This window comes from Nasonia vitripennis, chromosome 2 (assembly GCF_009193385.2).
Source record: "Nasonia vitripennis strain AsymCx chromosome 2, Nvit_psr_1.1, whole genome shotgun sequence".
Classification (NCBI taxonomy): domain Eukaryota; kingdom Metazoa; phylum Arthropoda; class Insecta; order Hymenoptera; family Pteromalidae; genus Nasonia; species Nasonia vitripennis.
In genome coordinates, this window is record NC_045758.1 from 33,199,176 (window position 1) to 33,216,357 (window position 17,182).

General features: G+C 47.7%; 3 protein-coding genes across 4 annotated transcripts in view; 1 reads left to right on the forward strand and 2 right to left on the reverse strand.

Annotated features, from left to right (window-relative positions):
- The window catches only part of LOC100117435 (cytochrome P450 302a1, mitochondrial), a 23,214-nt gene extending 19,363 nt beyond the window's left edge, over positions 1–3,851 (reverse strand). Inside the window, exon 1 of the mRNA XM_001601625.6 lies at positions 3,747–3,851. The gene's annotated coding sequence lies outside the window, so the exon portion shown is untranslated. The remainder of the gene's footprint in view (positions 1–3,746) is intronic.
- LOC100117367 (cuticular protein RR family member 58) overlaps positions 1–8,936 on the forward strand; it is a 20,244-nt gene extending 11,308 nt beyond the window's left edge. For both annotated transcript variants that reach the window (XM_008206593.4, XM_016983127.3), the window contains 5 exons: positions 5,307–5,566; positions 5,634–5,753; positions 5,964–6,062; positions 6,129–6,335; positions 6,520–8,936. In XM_008206593.4, coding sequence (XP_008204815.1) covers positions 5,307–5,566; positions 5,634–5,753; positions 5,964–6,062; positions 6,129–6,335; positions 6,520–6,907 — 1,074 coding nt within the window. In that variant the 3' untranslated portion in view covers positions 6,908–8,936. The remainder of the gene's footprint in view (positions 1–5,306; positions 5,567–5,633; positions 5,754–5,963; positions 6,063–6,128; positions 6,336–6,519) is intronic.
- Positions 8,937–9,566: 630 nt separating this feature from the next.
- Positions 9,567–13,041, reverse strand: CPR53 (cuticular protein RR-1 family member 53). Its single transcript, NM_001167892.1, has 4 exons — positions 12,973–13,041; positions 11,391–11,656; positions 10,065–10,326; positions 9,567–9,978 (listed from the first exon to the last, which is right to left on the reverse strand). The coding sequence occupies exons 1-4, from the start codon at positions 12,982–12,984 to the stop codon at positions 9,898–9,900; spliced, it is 621 nt and encodes a 206-aa protein (NP_001161364.1). The 5' UTR covers positions 12,985–13,041; the 3' UTR covers positions 9,567–9,897.
- Positions 13,042–17,182: the final 4,141 nt, after the last annotated feature.

Consider the following 17,182-nt stretch of genomic DNA (forward strand, 5'->3'; position numbering starts at 1 on the left):
ATAGCTTGCATATTCGTCCATTATACTCGGTATATCGTTCGATTTTATGGTACCAAGCCTCCGATGCATTAACGAACTCCTTTCTTTACAGCCACGATCGTTTTATCCTTTACGACTTATCCCTCCGCTCGTCTACAAGAAGGGCGTTCGATCATTAAAGCTCTTATACGGCTTTTTCATATACTTCGAGATTTAGTGCTCGAATATTTCAGCGAATGCGTAAACAGCAATTTGCCATGTACTATATACAAAAGAGGCGTTGCGTATCGGTTTAGCGAAGCGACCAGCCGAAGTTATTGCTTCATCGAGCCGCGGCGGCGCTGAGTGAAATTCAAGTGCTTTCTCGGGAACATATGCGATTATAGGATAGTAGTAGTAGCCGCTCCCGATGCGAAAACTCGCGATAGATCGCACGCTCGGGCGTTCATTGATGATTATAAGATCGCGAGGAATTATCGTCGATCCCTTTTAAACCGCAGAGGCGGTTTTCTCACGACAATGAAGCGATTATAGCCTCGGTGTGAAAGGATAATTGTCATCGCTGTCGCGGATTAAATTTTATCGCATACCGAGAGTATAAGAGAGACAGAGAGAGAGAGAGAGAGAGATTATTATAGAGCCGAGCGATGAAAGCGCCAACTTTCTGCGCGAAGAGAAAAAAAGGAAAACCGATCGCGCGCTGTTTATACGCGCCGAAATAATATAGGGATTTTCGAGGATAAACAAGGAAGCTACCGTCGCGATGTGTGCGTATATATAGTGAAAGCCGCGTAATGGAGGAATGAGGAAATTACGCAAACCCGGAGTATTATCATTTGTAATTTGAGATGGCTGCAAAAAAAGCTGCGATCGCTTTCGAGTTTTTCAACGGGGAAAAAAGTTGTCTCTTCAATTTACATCGGGCAGTCGATCGGTCGACAAAAATGAAAAAGCGCACGGCGCGATCGTTATTCGTTTCCTACCTTCTGGCCAAGCTTCCGGCTGGGAAATATAGGTGGCGCGCATCCCCCATTATCGATATCTCCGCAGGCACTGCATATGTATATCGGTATCGTGCCTTATACTGGGCCGCTTGGATCGCTCTCGTGCTATTAAGTGCCAATGCTGTCTATTGAAAAAGTTTCTTCGCGCATAAATACATTTCTTGGCAACGATCGTCGCGTCTAGCGGAAAACAAAAAAAAAATAAATAAATTATAATGATAATCAAAAGCTAAAATCCAGCACTATAGACACTAATACACACGGCAAAGCAGCGCCTCGACATTCACCTTCGCCTGGAAAGCCGGCAATTACATTAATGACGGTGTCCCTCTCTCTTCTCCTCCTCTATATAGCTGATGTACGTGCGCGCAATTGTCGTTTGTCAAGCCGCGGGAGGGCTGCGTTATATGTTGTCTTTTTTTTTTTCGCTTCTGTGCCGAGATTACAATCGGCGCGTGCGGGCTCATTGTGTCTTCGTGCGTCTAGGCTTATAGCAAACGTTCTCTCTCGAGCTGCGCGACTCGTCATTTTCAGTTTCAAAATTCTCCCCCCCCCCCCCCCCCGCAGTGGCTCGGACGAATTGCACTTTTGCAAACACATCTGCAACGATGCGACAATGACGAGGCTTTTATTAGCTGTTTTTTCTTTTTTCCTTCGTATTATACAATTCTGCTTATACAAGCTCTGCTTCGTTGCGTCGGTGTATGTATAGGTGGTACTTTTGTTCGCGATAATCGGTTAATGCACGCTTCGGTATAAAGGATCGGCTGCAGCATAAGAACCGATAATTTTCGCTTCGAGCTCGACTGGTCACTGCACAGCCCGTATAGTAGAGCGACGTAATATTACGCATAAGTAACGAGCTGGTAAGCGCGACGGCATTAACGATTCTTCACGCCTCCGCAGAGTCGCAACCGTGTGTGTGTGTGTGTGTGCGCGCGGCCTCCTGCACTCGACCTTGATTTCGCGGAGAGGATGAGTCGCGCTTCCAAGGTCGCCGTTGTATATAGTCTCGCTAGCGGCGAGAGCGTAAATTCGTCGTCCCTTTGACGGGTAATGATCCTGTGTGCGGCTGCATCGGTCTTCCTTTGATTCACGCGTCGCACCGCCGCTCGCCGATATCTCGTGGGAGTTGTATACTTGTATATTCGCGCTCGGAGAGAGCTAGTTTGTAGCTTTGTTTTCAGCCGAGAGAGAGAGAGAGACAGCTCGAAACTATGGCATTGGCGTTCGAGAAAATTCGAGCTTTGTTTAAAAACACACAATCCCAGCGATCGGTATTATACGCCGAGAGAAATCCGCGTACGCAGCTTGGAAATAACATCGGTAAACTTTTATTTCCTGATGCTGCAGAGCCGCGCCTCGAGAGCGAAACTGCAGCTGCGTATGAGCAATTTCACGTATCAAAATCGTAAAGCGGCTCTGTAAAAAAAAAAAAAAAAAACTGCACTCGACGCCCGGAATCGAGAAAAAAGGAGAGTCGGCGAACGAACGCGCGTCGATATTACGGCGCGTATTAAACGCTTTCTCGGCGATATAAATCAAAAACAAGCTTTACACTGCACAAGCGCACTCGCGATTACGAAGAATTCGCGAGGCTGGCTTTTCCTTTTACGCCCGTTGGATTGGAACTCGTTCGCTTTTCCTTTCTTTTTCCCTTTGCTGTGATACAGTTTTCGGCTCACCGACCAGATTATTAGGGCCTTCCGGTATGTGTCTATGGAGGATGTGACGAAAGCGCGGACGTTTCTTTTCTTTTTCCGCGACAAAATTGCCGTTAAATTGCGCTCGACGCCGCTCTTGCCTATGCGCGTTTTGTTATTTTAATTTTGAGGGAAAACTCGCTTGTGAAAAACCTTTTGAACGTAAATATACAGATATACAGGATTTGGAAATAAAGAAGACAATAAGCCGTTAAATTTATAAATCTCTTAGTCCTCTCGAAACGCGCGCTTCGCAGAGCGGAGATCCTTATCGGGTGTGGCACGTACGCGGCTGACTCCTTTTATCCGTATTGCAAAACCCTTTTCTCTATACATATACCGCGGCGTAACGCTCGATCAACGCGCGCGCGAAATTGAATTAGTCGATATATACACATATATATATATATATATATGTATATATATAATAAATCGGCGCCTCGCTGCGCATTATCTTCAAGGTATCGCAATGTGTGCGCGGAACATACACGCGGGTATAATTGCGTGGGAACCATCGCCCATTCAGCGGATGCCTCTCGCGCCGATGCTAATCTTGTGTGGGTATATACACGACAAGCGGGTAAAAATCGGGCTAAAATTGCCGGAAGCTGCACTGCAGGTTCGAGGATGCGACTCTCGAGGAAAAGAGGAAAAAAAAAAAAAAAATAGAAAGTTGCCGGATGAACCGCCTTCCAGGTATTCCGGAGCTTTCACCGTGTGCTCCGATAAAACTCGGCGTCGGATGATCGGCGAAAAAAATGCTGATACGCGACGCTGATCTCTTAATATGGAGCGCCGCACAGCCCGCGAGTTTCCCAATCCTTCAATGCTGTCCCTCTACTGCTTCCTTCTTACTTAACAGCGGCCGCTTAACTCTCGGCTCTGTCTTCGCGACATTTTCAAGGATATTCAAATAATTCCTGAAACGTACGTAGAAGCACCTGTCTTACGCGCCTGTTCCGTAAGTCGAAAATAGAGGAAACTGTCGTTTCGCGCTTTTTAAAAATCAAACAACCTATCTTCTCTACTGGAGAATCGTAAATAAATGCATGGTACTTACGAATCTGATTTTTAGTAACAACGAATAAGTTATCCTTCCGACTTTAAAGCTACGGAAAACGTTCAGCACTGCGAGACCGGCAGGAAGCCGTCCATGAAATTCCACAGCGACGACAATGAAATTCTGACGCGTCGCACCTGTACGCCACACATCAGTTATCACGCGCCTGCCAATATAGCAACAATAATAATACACTTCCGATCAGGCGCGCGCGTATAATTAGACGCGGGCGAACCCCTTTTATTAATTAACATATACGCGAAGATTTTCTTTTGTCTCTCTCTCTCTCTCTCTTGCAAGAATAACGAGTTCGTCCCCTCCCTCGAGCTCGCGGTTAATTAAAGAGCATACGGTTAATTAACGACGTCCCGTCGAAACTCTCGGAAATGGCGATTCATCTATACAGCTCTCGCCACACGTAACGTCCCCGATAAGGAAGCGAAATGTCGTACGGGTTCTCCTTCTCTGACGCAAGCGCTGCTGGACCCATATTCGCGAAGCCGAATCGCCGCGGCATGCGCATTGTTTACGTAATTCCAGAGCGGCTTAGTTTGCGCAACGATGCACTTCTAACATTTTTTGTTTTTCTTCTCATCTCGGGGGAGGGAATATCCTGGGAGGTTCCGGAGGTATAATTCGCGGTTCGAACTACTTCGAGCGGCGATTAGGTAACGAGAGCGAGAGCGGATTTTTATGGGAAGGGTTAGAAGCCGAGCTGTATATCCAGTGGGTCAGTATAACACGTATAACTTACGCTTTGTTCTCAAATTTTTGTTTCTAGGCTATTCATTTTTCAACGATTTAATGGACGGTTGTGAAACTTGACGCTTCATTGTTTGGCGTAGCTTTTACTTTTTTCACGGCTGTAATGACATTCGTCGTGAGAACTCTTAGCTTCTCGAGGACGTGCGAATGTCGCAACGATAAGCGAGTCCTCGTTGCAAAAATCAGACGAGTCGATGTGTTTTTTTTTTTTTGTTACATACTCGGCAGTATAGCGTAGGGGTGTAGTGCGTTGCCTTCGAAATTCATCAACTCGCTCGCTCGCGTTTCCTTATTTGATTTACGACAGCTCGCCTTGTAAGGGATACGGGCAATTTATCATCGACTTTCTTCTGCTCGACATGCCCAGAGTTGATCTTGCAAAATTGTCCGCGTGGGACCACTTTGATTCTCGAGCAAACGGACATATTATAGCCTTCATTGGTCTACCGGGCTCGTTCCTGCTATTCGTCTTCCCAGCGCTTGCGCAACGGCGATTCCGAACTTTCTTTCCGATTTTGAATCCGTGACCCGAGGATACGGCACACTCTCTGTGTAGGACGAGAAAAAAGGCGCAATCTGCTTTTGTCTCGCAAAGGTCCATCCCTCTGAAATTTACACGCGTTTACTCGGCCTTTATCTATACAGCGCCTCTCTCGTAAATATCCCGCGACTCGTAAAGCGAGAAAATTTCAGCTGAAGCATGTGCGTGCGATAGCGGCGCATGGTAATGTCGTCGCGCCAACGAAGAATGCGGCAGTAAAGATAATTTATGCCCTTTGTTCTCGGCCCATATAGGTGTCGGTCCTCTGTCTGACGGCAGACGAGATCGAGGCCGAGAGGAGCGGCTGGAACGTAAATCCCGAGACGCAGTATCACATACAGACGGACGAGGGACCCGAGAGATACTTTCGCTTCCAGACGCTCAACGGCCAGTACAGGAAGGAGAAACGCCTCGAGGATGGCACCGTCATCGGCACCGAGGGATGGCTTGACCCCTTGGGCTACCTACGCATCAAGGACTACATCGCCGATAGCAAGGGTTTCAGGATACTCAAGTGAGTGTACTATAATTTTGACCTATATTTTAGTGTATAATGATTTTAACCTAACGCTTTGCATCAGGTCGAAGATGATATTCGTCGGCAAGGACAGGCCGATCCAGGACGCAGTGGCGATCTCGAAGAAGCTTCCCGCCAACAGCGGCGTTCTCGCGCGACCCGTACGACCGGACAATCCGTTCAGGTAAAGACATGGCGTCTCTATCATTATTACCTAATCCGATAATAACAGCGCGCTCTATCCACACACACACACACAGCAGGAAGTCGAGAGACATTATCGTTCACGCTCGAGAAATTTTATTTCCCAGCAGCGGCGGCTAATCAACTCGATCGAAAAACTGCCGAGAGCTGCAATTTGAGCGCTAATTATTTCGCTTTTGTGTCTGTACAGGCAACCAGAGCTGAAGGACGTGTCGAGCAATAGCATCGAGCCCGGGTACGTCTCCTCGAGACCGGTACCAGTCTCTCCAGCACCGGTTCAATCAATTAGGTATGATCTTTACGAGGTTTACACAAACGATACCGATCTCTATACGTATATATCGGTGAATTGCAGATTGCGACCTCGGCCCTTCTCCCTGACGACCCCGTCGCCCTATCACGAAGACGCCGGTGCTAACTACCTCTACAACAAGCCCTACCGCAGCACCTACCGCCAGAAACCGGGGCTGCTGGTGGAACCGCCCTTCCTCGACCAGGACCAGAACCACCTCGCCAGTCAGAGCAACGCGGCTGCCGTTCGCCTGGCGCCTACGACGTTCAGGTGCGTCTCCTATTATACCGATCTATTTATTCTCCTATTATCTCAATCTCTTCCCACGCGATATCGTTTAGCCTGACGGATTTCTCGAAAACGGCCGACTACCGATCGCCTACGATTTTACACTTATCGCTAAACTCTCTTAAATATAGTATACTCAGGTGCACGTATAACGGCTGTGTTGCAGGGGCTACAGGCGCTACAACGGCACCGCGAGCAACGACGATAACGGCGGCCGATTCCCGGCTCGACGGAGAAACAACAACCGATCGCCATCGAGCTCGACGTCGCCGGCTTACAAGGAATACGAGTTCCCGTCCTACGACGGCACGCACAGCAGCGCCGACGGCTTCCAGTACTACCTGAAGAAGCAGTACCACGAGGAGGAGCGAACGAGACCCGACAAGACGATCGGCTCCTTCGGCTACGTCGATCCCTTCGGAATTCGCAGGGTCGTCTACTACAAGGCCGACGCTCAGAACGGCTTCGTCCACCGGAAGAACAACCGATACGTCGGACACAACGCCAAACCCTACGACCCCGTGCCGATCGCCGCCGAGCAGGCGATGCACTGAGTTTTCCGGCTATCTGGCTTTAGTCGGATTAACCCGCCATCGCGCTTTTTCTCTTTAGCCGAAGTATAGGTACAAGTGCGCGCAGGACTCGATCTATCATCTGGAGAACGATCTCGAGCTACGGCGATTATGCTTACTAATTTTTATACCAAGTCAAAACCGACGACGTCTCTTCGCACTCGAGCGAGTGGGGAGATATAATATTTTATCGAGCGATGCGCATACATATAGTTAATATACTTATTAGTCATTAATTTTAGACGATGCAATATGTACGAGCGAGACTAAACCGACTATTTAACACGAGATTATCGCGTCCTTTCGTCCGCGCGGCTTTCTAAAATCGCGTATAATCTCGCGCTTAATGAACTTGAAAACGTTTCTTCTCTATTTATTTTATAGACTTACACGGCAGTGCGTAAACACAGCCGCATTGTTCCGAGACAATGCGCGATGTAGGCGAAAAAAAGCGCGGACACTGGCGCCGATCGAACGAGAGCTACTTTCCATCACGAGCTATGCTAAATTTCTCTCTTAATCAATAGCCCCGATTTTTCGAATACTTTGCGCTCTCTCTCGAGAGAGAGAGAGACGAGGACCTCCTTGGAGAACATTCGAGCGTGGGAAGCGCGTCATCATCGTTGCACACGTGCACTTCTCTCTTCTGGCGCACGTGGTTTTCGCGCGATTACCATAAACGTCGAGAGAAGCGAATAAAGCTCGCATTTCGCTTAACTGCAAGACTGCCAAATTCGGGAGTTGCGCAACAACCGTGAACAAAGATTACGAGGATGCTGCGCTTTCTTTCGGAGTGTGTTTACGAGTAGGCTCCAGCTTTGGACAGTATACGACGTATCAGTCAATTCTACAGAGTACAAGACACGGAGCCTGTTTGAGAATCCAGAGTATCGTCTAATCGTCCATTATTAGATAGAACGACAACTGCGATGCATTTACAGAGTCTAACGATGTACGAGTAGTTTACAGTTTTCAAATTTCGCATTAGAAATGCTCAGGTATATTCGCGAGTGATTCCAGATCACTTCTTCTTTATTTGCGCTAATCACCGTGTTTGCATACACACACACACACTCACTCACTCACGCGAGAATGTGAAAGTATCGAAGAATGTTATAGAGTATTAATCAAAACGACTTCGCGCCGCACTAATGACACGGTGAGAAAAAAGCATGTAAAAGCCAGTGAAAATTAGAAAAATAGCGCGCGAGTCTAAAATTAATGTAGCGAGCTGTGCAACTAGCGTGAAGAGTTTTATTAAGCCAAGTGTGTGGATACTCCAGCCGGCCATTCGCGCGAGCCGTACGCGAAATAGCTTTTTTACGCGCGCCGCCTATGTAGCGTGCGAAAAGAATTTTCTCGAAAAATAAAAAAAACAATCGCTCGAATGGTAAAAACGCATAGCGCTTCGGCTGGAGTATACAAAGCAAAGTGTCGATAATTGTAGTGCGCTGCTTAACGATCCATCGCGCGCGAGAAGTAAATAAATAAGTACAGCGCCCGGTATATAACGTAATAAGTCTTAGGGTAAATAAAGGCAGCGCGCGACATTTTCTCTCCGGGCCCTTTTTTTGCCCTCGCGATAATCTCGGCCGCGATGCAGTAACCCAGTGTAAGCGAGCGTTAAGCAACAGAGCGACTCGTTTTTATCGCGTTATATTCTCCGTAGAGTTTAAGGAAAGAAACGAGCCGCCGATCTCCGCGTGTAATGGACCGGCGATTGGTAGCGATTTCGAGAGACGTCGTTGGAGCCTTGACGATCACAGTGCATTTACGTTGCCTCGCGTAGTCGCGCGCTTTTTCCCCTTTTGGGTCTGTTCTTTGACGAATAATTCAGGGTTTGGATGAGCCTTTTCTACTCTCTATGTTAACGGTTTACGGGGTTCGCTGTGACTTTCGCTCGCAGATTTTTCCGGAATGCACTCTGGTCACAAGGCTCCGAGTCAAACGCCTCGATGTGTAAATATGAAATACATGATCTATACATGATGAATAAAAATTCTGAAAATTATGCTGCGATGGCCTTTTGTATTTACTAAAACTGTTCGATCTTTCTATCAATTATCAGACAGGCACTAGCCACTTTCTACAACTAAGTTGTTCTCCTGGCCACTTGCACTGTTGTACTTTCCAGCTTTCCGAGCCTCAGGCTAGCGAAGACAGCTGGCGCATAGACACTTTTGTGTTTCCCACAACGCTATATGTGGCCAGAATGTTACATATACGGCGGTGTACTATAAGAACTGTGTAACTATAAGAAGACGCTTTCCCGAGGACTACCGAAGGGACTCGAAGCTGTGCGCGCGCTCCTCTCGATCTAAATACGACGCACTTGCTGTTATCCCTAGTAGCACTCGGAACAATACCTATGCCAAAATTGCTTGCTTAAGCTGCTTCGATCTTTGCCTGAATTATCATCTCTAACACTTCATACAAGTTTGGCCATGCTAGAGCAATATTACGACGTTCAAAGTACAAGCAATTATAATTTAAAAAAATTTTTAAATATCGACTTTTGTGTCGCATAAGATATTCTGCATAATTGAGACAACATCTCGTTTTTTTTTTTTTTCAAATCAGCAATGTCATTTGAAAATTGATAAACTAGTTATGGTGAAGGGCATAAAAGAGTCATCATATTAGGAAAAAAAATCCAAGTCTCACATTTAATCATAATAAAAGTTCAACTCTCAAGATCACTTGCTACGCGGAATACATGAGAATATTGCACGAGTAACATATGGATACACGTTAGATACAAAAAACAAATATGCGTTGCCTTGTCGGGTGTATAACAAATGGCGAACCTCATACAAAAGTCACGAATTTTACATTTTCTTACATATTTAACATTCGTATAGTATTACTATAGATGGTCGACAATCAACACTAAAGCTAAGTTTCGATGAGTGGGCTTTCGATGACACTATTCAGGATGCTCGATAAGGATGGATCGCTCGCGATGATCGAATCTAGGGATGGTATTTGCCGGTGTCCTGTCGCCTGTCGACCTGGACGTTGCCGGTCTGGGCGGCTTCACGGGCGTCAGCCTCCTGTAAACAACGAAGAATCATCGGATTAATTGATGATCAAAAAGAAGAACTGAACTACTATATCAGTACGGAGTATTCAGACGCACCTCTTGTTGCCTGATACCAGCGTAGATGAGGTCCAGTCCCTTCTGGATCTCCTCGCTGACTGGGGGTGGGGTGGGGATGTGGTCTCCGGTCGCGTGGAAGCCGGTCTCGTCGGCGGTGTAGTGGATGGTGATCAGCTGACCCTCGGGGCTGGTGTAAGAGTAGCTACCCTGCTGGACGAGAGCTTCGCCGCGGTCCTCGCCTTCGCCGAACGTCTTGAGGTATCCGCTCTCCTCGGCGATGATGTTGTTACCGGTTTCGTAGCTGTGCGATAATAGCGGTAATTTTAGCGGCAATTCGAAACATTAACGGCCAAATTTGAAAATAAACGCCGCAATTTGTGCGCGATGAATAGCGTTCGGCTTTACGAGGCGAGCTCGCATCGATTATTACCGATGTAAAAGCGAAATTCCACTGTGTCGAGCGTAATCACGCGGCTTTACGGTTATTCTAGCTGAAACCAAAAGCTAATTAATTATTCCGACCACAGCCCACGCCGATTATGAAAACTCGTTATCCATTTACTTATGAGCCAATTAGAGATCGGTTAAATTGTAAAATTAGACGCCGCGATGAACACACACATACACAATGTAAATCAACGTCGATTCGAACTTGCGTAATCGCAATTTTTGCGTTCGAACGCGTTCCCATGTATTCCTCTCTCAGACATATTTTCTCGGAAAATCGGTTCGGCTCGACTTTTTCTCGCCGTTTAGAAAGGTGCGCTTCCAGAGAGAAGAGCCGAGTGCAAAAAAAAAAAATCGGCATCGTTTCCCAAGCGCGCGCGTTCGCACGGTGTAGATAAGGTGCACCAATCGCGATCGGCAATTGCGTCGAGTTCAGATACAGCTATAGCTATATATACATGTGCGCGCGGCTAATCAGGGGATCGAGGTGAAAAGCGCCGCAGTGAAAAATTAACGTGTGAGCAGATGTCGCAGATGTGGCAACGCTCGAGAGAGTAGTTTTAAAACGATGAAAGGAGGATCGCGATCGCGTTCCGACGATCCTTGAACCTTACCGATCATGCGAGTGTGTACAGCCGCTGGTCTTCTTCTCGCATTTTTTACTCGACGCCGGAGATTGCAGGCGATCGATTTAATAAGGCCGATGGATATACGATTTTCCATTGCGAAAATATCGAGACCGCGAGTCTTACCGATCTCGGTTGGATTATGAACGACCCGAGCTTTTATATAAGACGCGGCTTATTACGAGTTTACTTTAATGCGATATAAGAGGCTACCGATCAAAGTCCAGGAGATTTTACGACTGTTCGATCGGTAATCTGTTGGATTTGTAAATACTTCTAGAAAGTCAATTACCTGGTGCGGTAGGTTCCATCGTGCTCCTGCTGCTTGTTCCACTGGAGGATGGGAATGGGGGTGGTGGTGGTTTTTCTATCGCCCTGGGTACCTGCGGGTTCCTGGTACTGCTGGTTCCTCTGCTCCTGGTACTGTCCGTTGTCGACGTTCTGGTTCTGCTGCTGTGGCTGCTGCGGCTGGAAGCCCTGGTTCGGGTTCTGGAAGGGCCTGCCACGGTACACGTCCTGGGCCTGGGCCACGGCCACGCAGACGATCACAGCCAGTATCTGCGGGCAAAAGTTCGTTTCCCGATAACTACAATAGCTCGTCTACGCTCGAAAGATCGGTATCGCGTGTATGCGGCGCATCGAAAGAAAGTTACGGCTGAATCATCCGCCTCCTTTTATGCCGGTGGCATAATACACGCCGCGGCACTTATGTAGCAGCGTCTCGAGATCCATCCTCGAAATTTCACTTTCGATCTCGCGCACGCACGCACGTCTATATGTAACGCATGCGAACTCCACCATATAGGTATACACACTCCATCATCGTCATCATCATCATCTTCTTTTCGCTTTCGAATCGCGCTGCGGCGTATAATGCGCGGTGCACGGATTTAGTCCTGCGAGGGAGACTTTCTAAGCCCCTCGATCATTTCGTCGCTGTGTGTTGTATGCGACTTGATCGATACGTAGCTGTATGTCGTGTACTCGAAGTCTTCCGGACGCCGCGGGCGAAAAGCGATCGGCGCTGAAAACAGTGCGCTGCTGTATAAATCTCTGCGCGAGAGAGAAAGATTACATAAGCCGATGAAAGATCGCGATCTGTACCTGCCGATTTTTTTATACGCGAGATACATTCGATACGCTGTGCAGTGTGTACCGATTTTAGACGTTTTCAGCGAAAAACGAGGCGCTTTCCTTTCTCTTCCTTGTATGCACAATTTTTAAAGTTTTTATAGAAGAACGTCGATCGTGGAAATTTCGCAATCGCTAAGTACTTGTATAATGCAAATTCCGTCTTATCAAGGGAACACGCAGAGACACGATACATCTAATTACATACAGCCGCAATTACAACATAGTTCAGTAGTACATCAACTATTACACAGCTTCTATATATCTTTCTCCTAGTGTCTATATATATATATCGGGATAATGTACCTGGACCGCGCCGAGCGGTGAAAGTGAAAAGCGGCGCGGGTCGTTTAACTCCTGACCCGCTAACCCATCCTCTCCGCCCACCGTGGCCCATCTTACAGTCCTCTCCGTGCTCATGCGATATTATAGGTTCGATGAAAAAAAAAAGCGCGCGAATTCGATTTTCAAATCGACCGCGGCTTATCGAAAAAAGTCGCGGTGCGAAAAGAATCTCTCGGCGCAGCGATTATTATACAAAGAAGGGAAATGGAATCGTAATGGAAAACCGCAACGACCTCGGAGCCGAGAAGCTTGAAAAGAAGGCAAGAGTTCTCTCTTTCTCTCTAATGCAGCTATATACGCGCGGGCGACGATTAGAGCGTAACAACCGAATTCCCAACCGCGAAGACAATGATATATTCTCGCTGGAAATGAAGATAGCTGGAATGTATAACACTCACCGCAGTCTTCATCCTGTCGTCTCTGGGTTATTCCTCTTTGGTCGCACGTGTATAATAGCCGCTAGCCTGACACTCGCGCGAAACGAAACCAACTGAAGATATGTAGGTGAAGAAGCGAAGAAGCAGCAGCAGCAGCAGCAGCGGCGGCGACGGTAGTGAAGATGATGCTTTCGGCGCTTCGCGAGCCTATCTATTGTGGAGAGGAGAGGAGAGAATCCCCTTATATACCGACTCTCACTTTATCCCCCTACTTGCGACGCGGCGCCTAGCTACCATCTCCCATGAAGATATGAATACGCTCTCGCCGTCGCCGCTGCCGTTGATGCTCGTAGTATACGTAATCCTCGATTATTATTCTGGATGCTCTGATCGCCTCCCTTTTTTCAAGGCTGAATAAGCTTGATGGTTCCTCGATTGTTCTTCATCGGTGTACTGCCGATTTATTGGAAATCAAGAGTTACTCCGTTTACACGCCTAGATCTAGTACAGCACTCTCGCTGACATTCGATCTCTTCAAACGCGACATGCACATGCACTCGATGCTGCGCTTGCAGAGTAATCGAATCGCTGGGCGTAGAAAACGAAGGATTATCATTAGCATTATTTCAATTTAGAACGAGCGACTCGTTAAACCGATGGAAAACGTTATCAATCAACGTTCATCACTCGAGCCGCGCAGTGAAAAATCACGGCAACGCAACTTCCGTTTCTCAACTTCAAACACATTTGTAATCTCAAGCAGGAAGCTATATACGCGTGGTACGAGAGAGAGAGAAATTCTCATCTGTGTGTTTGCGTGAACGAAAATATATAATCGCGCGTGTGCAGGCGTTGCCAACTGGTAATACGTATAAGGAGCTACATCTTCTCCAAAAGAAAGTATCTCTCCTTCGATGCGTAGACCAGAGAGATGATCGAAGGAACTTTCGTCCGAGTAAAAGGTATTACACATTGATGACGACGCGCGTGTGTGTTTCTCCCGACGAAAAATCGAGAGCGTCTTCATATTTCATTGTCGTTTCAACATCGTCCCGGCGAACCCGATACACCTACTACAATCTTTCTCTCTCTCTCTCTCTCTCTCTCTCTCTCTCTCTCTTCGCGAAAAAAAACTCTCGTCGTCGGCGAAAAAACGAGCGCTTATATTGTTGCGCAAGGCCAGGCGAGACCTCCTGATGTCGATTATTTTGTTTCTGAATAATTTAGCCGTCCTTTTAGCTCGGGGCGTCGGATGCGCGCGCCGGAATGAACGGCATTAGCTTGACGAACCGTTGGATTTCCAGGTACTATTTACATTGTTGCCTAAAGCATCGTTGCGAGTTTGTATCATATGCGAAAGACGGCGATTGTGTTGGCTGCGAGGTGTAAAAAAATTGAGGATTTCTCATAAAATTATTACAAAAGAATGTGTCGTCGAAGACAACTTAAATTGTGTAACAGGCGCGAGCGTTTTATGGATGCATCTCTTCGCGCGCAGCTCGTCATCAGTATCACTTTTACGTTAGTCATTGCCAGAGAACGTGTGTATTTTCCACAAAATTTGAAGTAGAAAAAACACACTACGCGATTTCCCAACCCTACGAATAATTTATATTCCCGATCAAGTAGACTCCCCAAAGAAAAAAAAAAAAATAAAATAACTGCGAGGCCATAATTCAGTAGCGAAGATATGAAGAAGGGTCTCGAAAAACACGAGGTGCAGCAGCAGCGATCGTAGATTCTGCATACATAGACTGCATACATGGGTGCGGCAGCGGCGCGTGTGTATGCTTTTAATGCCGGAAAAGTCCGCGAGCTATTGCAGGCGCCAGAATCTTCGTACGTTTAATTACGCGCGGGAGTTTCATAATCGAGAAGGAGAGAGAGAGAGAGGCGATGAAGACGACGAGAGCCTCGGGAGAAATATATCGGTCGTAGGAACTTTCACGCCTGTGCCCCGCGGAATCCGCCGACGCCGCCGCTGGCGCAGTTCTCTCTCGCTCTGTCTGTGTGTGTGTGTGTATTGATAATTACACGCTCGGCGATTGTCACGATTCCGTGAATATTATTAGAAGCGAGAGGCATGGCTCGGTTTTTTTTTAGAAGAGTTGCTGAACTCTTTAATCGACGGTATGTACATTTTTTGAAAGGACGGTACACAAGGTGGTTTCAGCGCGCTGAAATTGAAGATGTATAAGAATTTTATAAACAGGATAATGATCTCGATTTGAAGTCCGAATTGCTGCTACTCACGAGTCAATGCTCGCTGGAACAGTCGTCCGGAGAACACGGCGAGCATTGTTCCGGACAACACGGCTCCAAAGTCCCGGGCGGTATGTAGCTCAAATTGTAGGTCGTATTATCGTCCAAATTCGTGGTAGGTTTGTGGTACGCCGGTTTCTCCGCCCAGGGCTTCTCGACTCTCGTCGGTTCTCCAACCGGCTGGTAACTGAGCTGCATCGTGGTGTCCAGGTCCATAGGCACGTCGGAAGGCTCGTGCTTCCGAATCGGCGCGTACGACTTGTTCGGCAGAAGACACTCGCTGCAGTTGGGCATGTACGACAGCCGGTTCGTTGTGCAACCTGTGCAACACAAACCGTCATTGTTTATACACGCAGCTCTACCTAACGAATTCAAAGGATTCGCCGAACAAACTGTCGCCGCATAATAGCGTCGTTTTTTTTTTTCTTTTTTTTTTTTTCGTCTTCAACCGATAGACGCGCGCTCGCTATTGTAATAATGCGTGCGCTCGATTGTGATCTCTGCCATATACACGTACGCGTCTCGCGACAAAAGAAGGATTTGCGCAACGCAATCGCTTGTCTCTTACAACACGGAATTCCGTTCTGCGGAGGCAGTGCAGCGGAGGATCTGCTAGCCCCGTTCGCATAGCGAAAAACCGCGAAGGTGATGAGCATGCGAGTTAAGACCGTCCGCCCGAGAAGGAGAGATAGCCGAGAGGATTTACTCAGGGACGTGAGAGAGAGAGAGAGAGAGAGAGAGAGAGAGAGAGAGAGACGCGAGAGCTCGAAATAACGCGTAACGTAATGCGAGCTTTGGGGTTTCTAGCTCACGCGCCTTTATGCACTCACACTCGAAAGGTGCTCGGGAGAGTCCGAGGTTTGCCTCCGGACGAAAACCGGCCTCGGGAGCGCCGCTCTTCCAGGTGAAGTCGCATTTCTGAGTAGTGCACTCCTGGATGGGACCGCGGCCCAGCAGTTGTCTCGTGCAGGGCAGGATCGGCTTCTCCGGCTTCGGACACCAGTTGCCGACGTAGCTCATCTGTACACGTTATGAAAAGACGGTGTAATGTAAACGGGTGAATTATTACGCGCCCACGACGGCAATTCCGTTCTGTCATCTGATACCGCACAATGTATTCCTGTATAGGCAAAAATGTTCCACGCCGCGCGTTACCGAATACTTTCACCTTTTCATATTTCACAAGTTTTCACATTACGCTCGAGAAAGGTGAAAACGATATATAATTGAAATTAAATTAAATGCAGCGGCGTCAAAATTTCTTTGAAAAATCGCCGTGTAATTCGAAGCTTCCGTTGCGCAATCGCGCACGAAAACCGCATGAAATTACCCGATTGACGGTGTCGTGCGAAATCGGACAATCGTCGAAGATTTGGTTCTCCGGAGGCACGACGGGCCGAGGCCTTTCGCCGTCGGCGCCTCCGTAATAGCTCATGCCGTAGGTGGTGTTGTCGTCGAAGCAGCAGGCTTTGTTCAGGATGTTCTCGTTGCTCTTCTGCTTGATCGGCTGGACGCGCTCGGGACAATCCTGCGGCCAATAGCTCAGCTTGTACGTCGTGCACTTGTCGACCGGTGTCGTGGGCTGATGGTACTGGGGCTTCTGCTTCCAAGGGTGTTTCTCCTGGACGAGCGGCTCGCTCTGGAAGAAGCTGAGCCGGTACGTCGTCGAGTCGTCCACAGGGGCCTGAGATCTTTCGTAACGCCTGATGGGTGCGTAGGATTTCACCGGCTCGCGGCAGGCCGATTCGTAGTAGCTCAGTTTGTACGTCGTGTTGTCTGTGATACATTTTGAAAATTGAGTGTTTGGTCGAAACCAAGATCGATGTAGTACCTTCCAACGAGCCTCTAGGAAGGCACAAGTTCCCTTTGTACTTGATGGGCTTCGCCTTGGTACCGCACTTCCACGTGAAGTCGCACTTCTGCACGGTTTTGTCCTGTATAGGTCCTCTTCCGAAAAAATTCCTCGCGC

Coding starts and splice junctions, on each gene's coding strand:
- CPR53 (NM_001167892.1), bottom strand. Junction 10,327..11,390: donor GATGGAACCTACCGCACCAG/GTAATTGACTTT, acceptor ATTATCGCACAG/CTACGAAACCGGTAACAACA. Junction 9,979..10,064: donor CTGGTATCAGGCAACAAGAG/GTGCGTCTGAAT, acceptor CGTTGTTTACAG/GAGGCTGACGCCCGTGAAGC.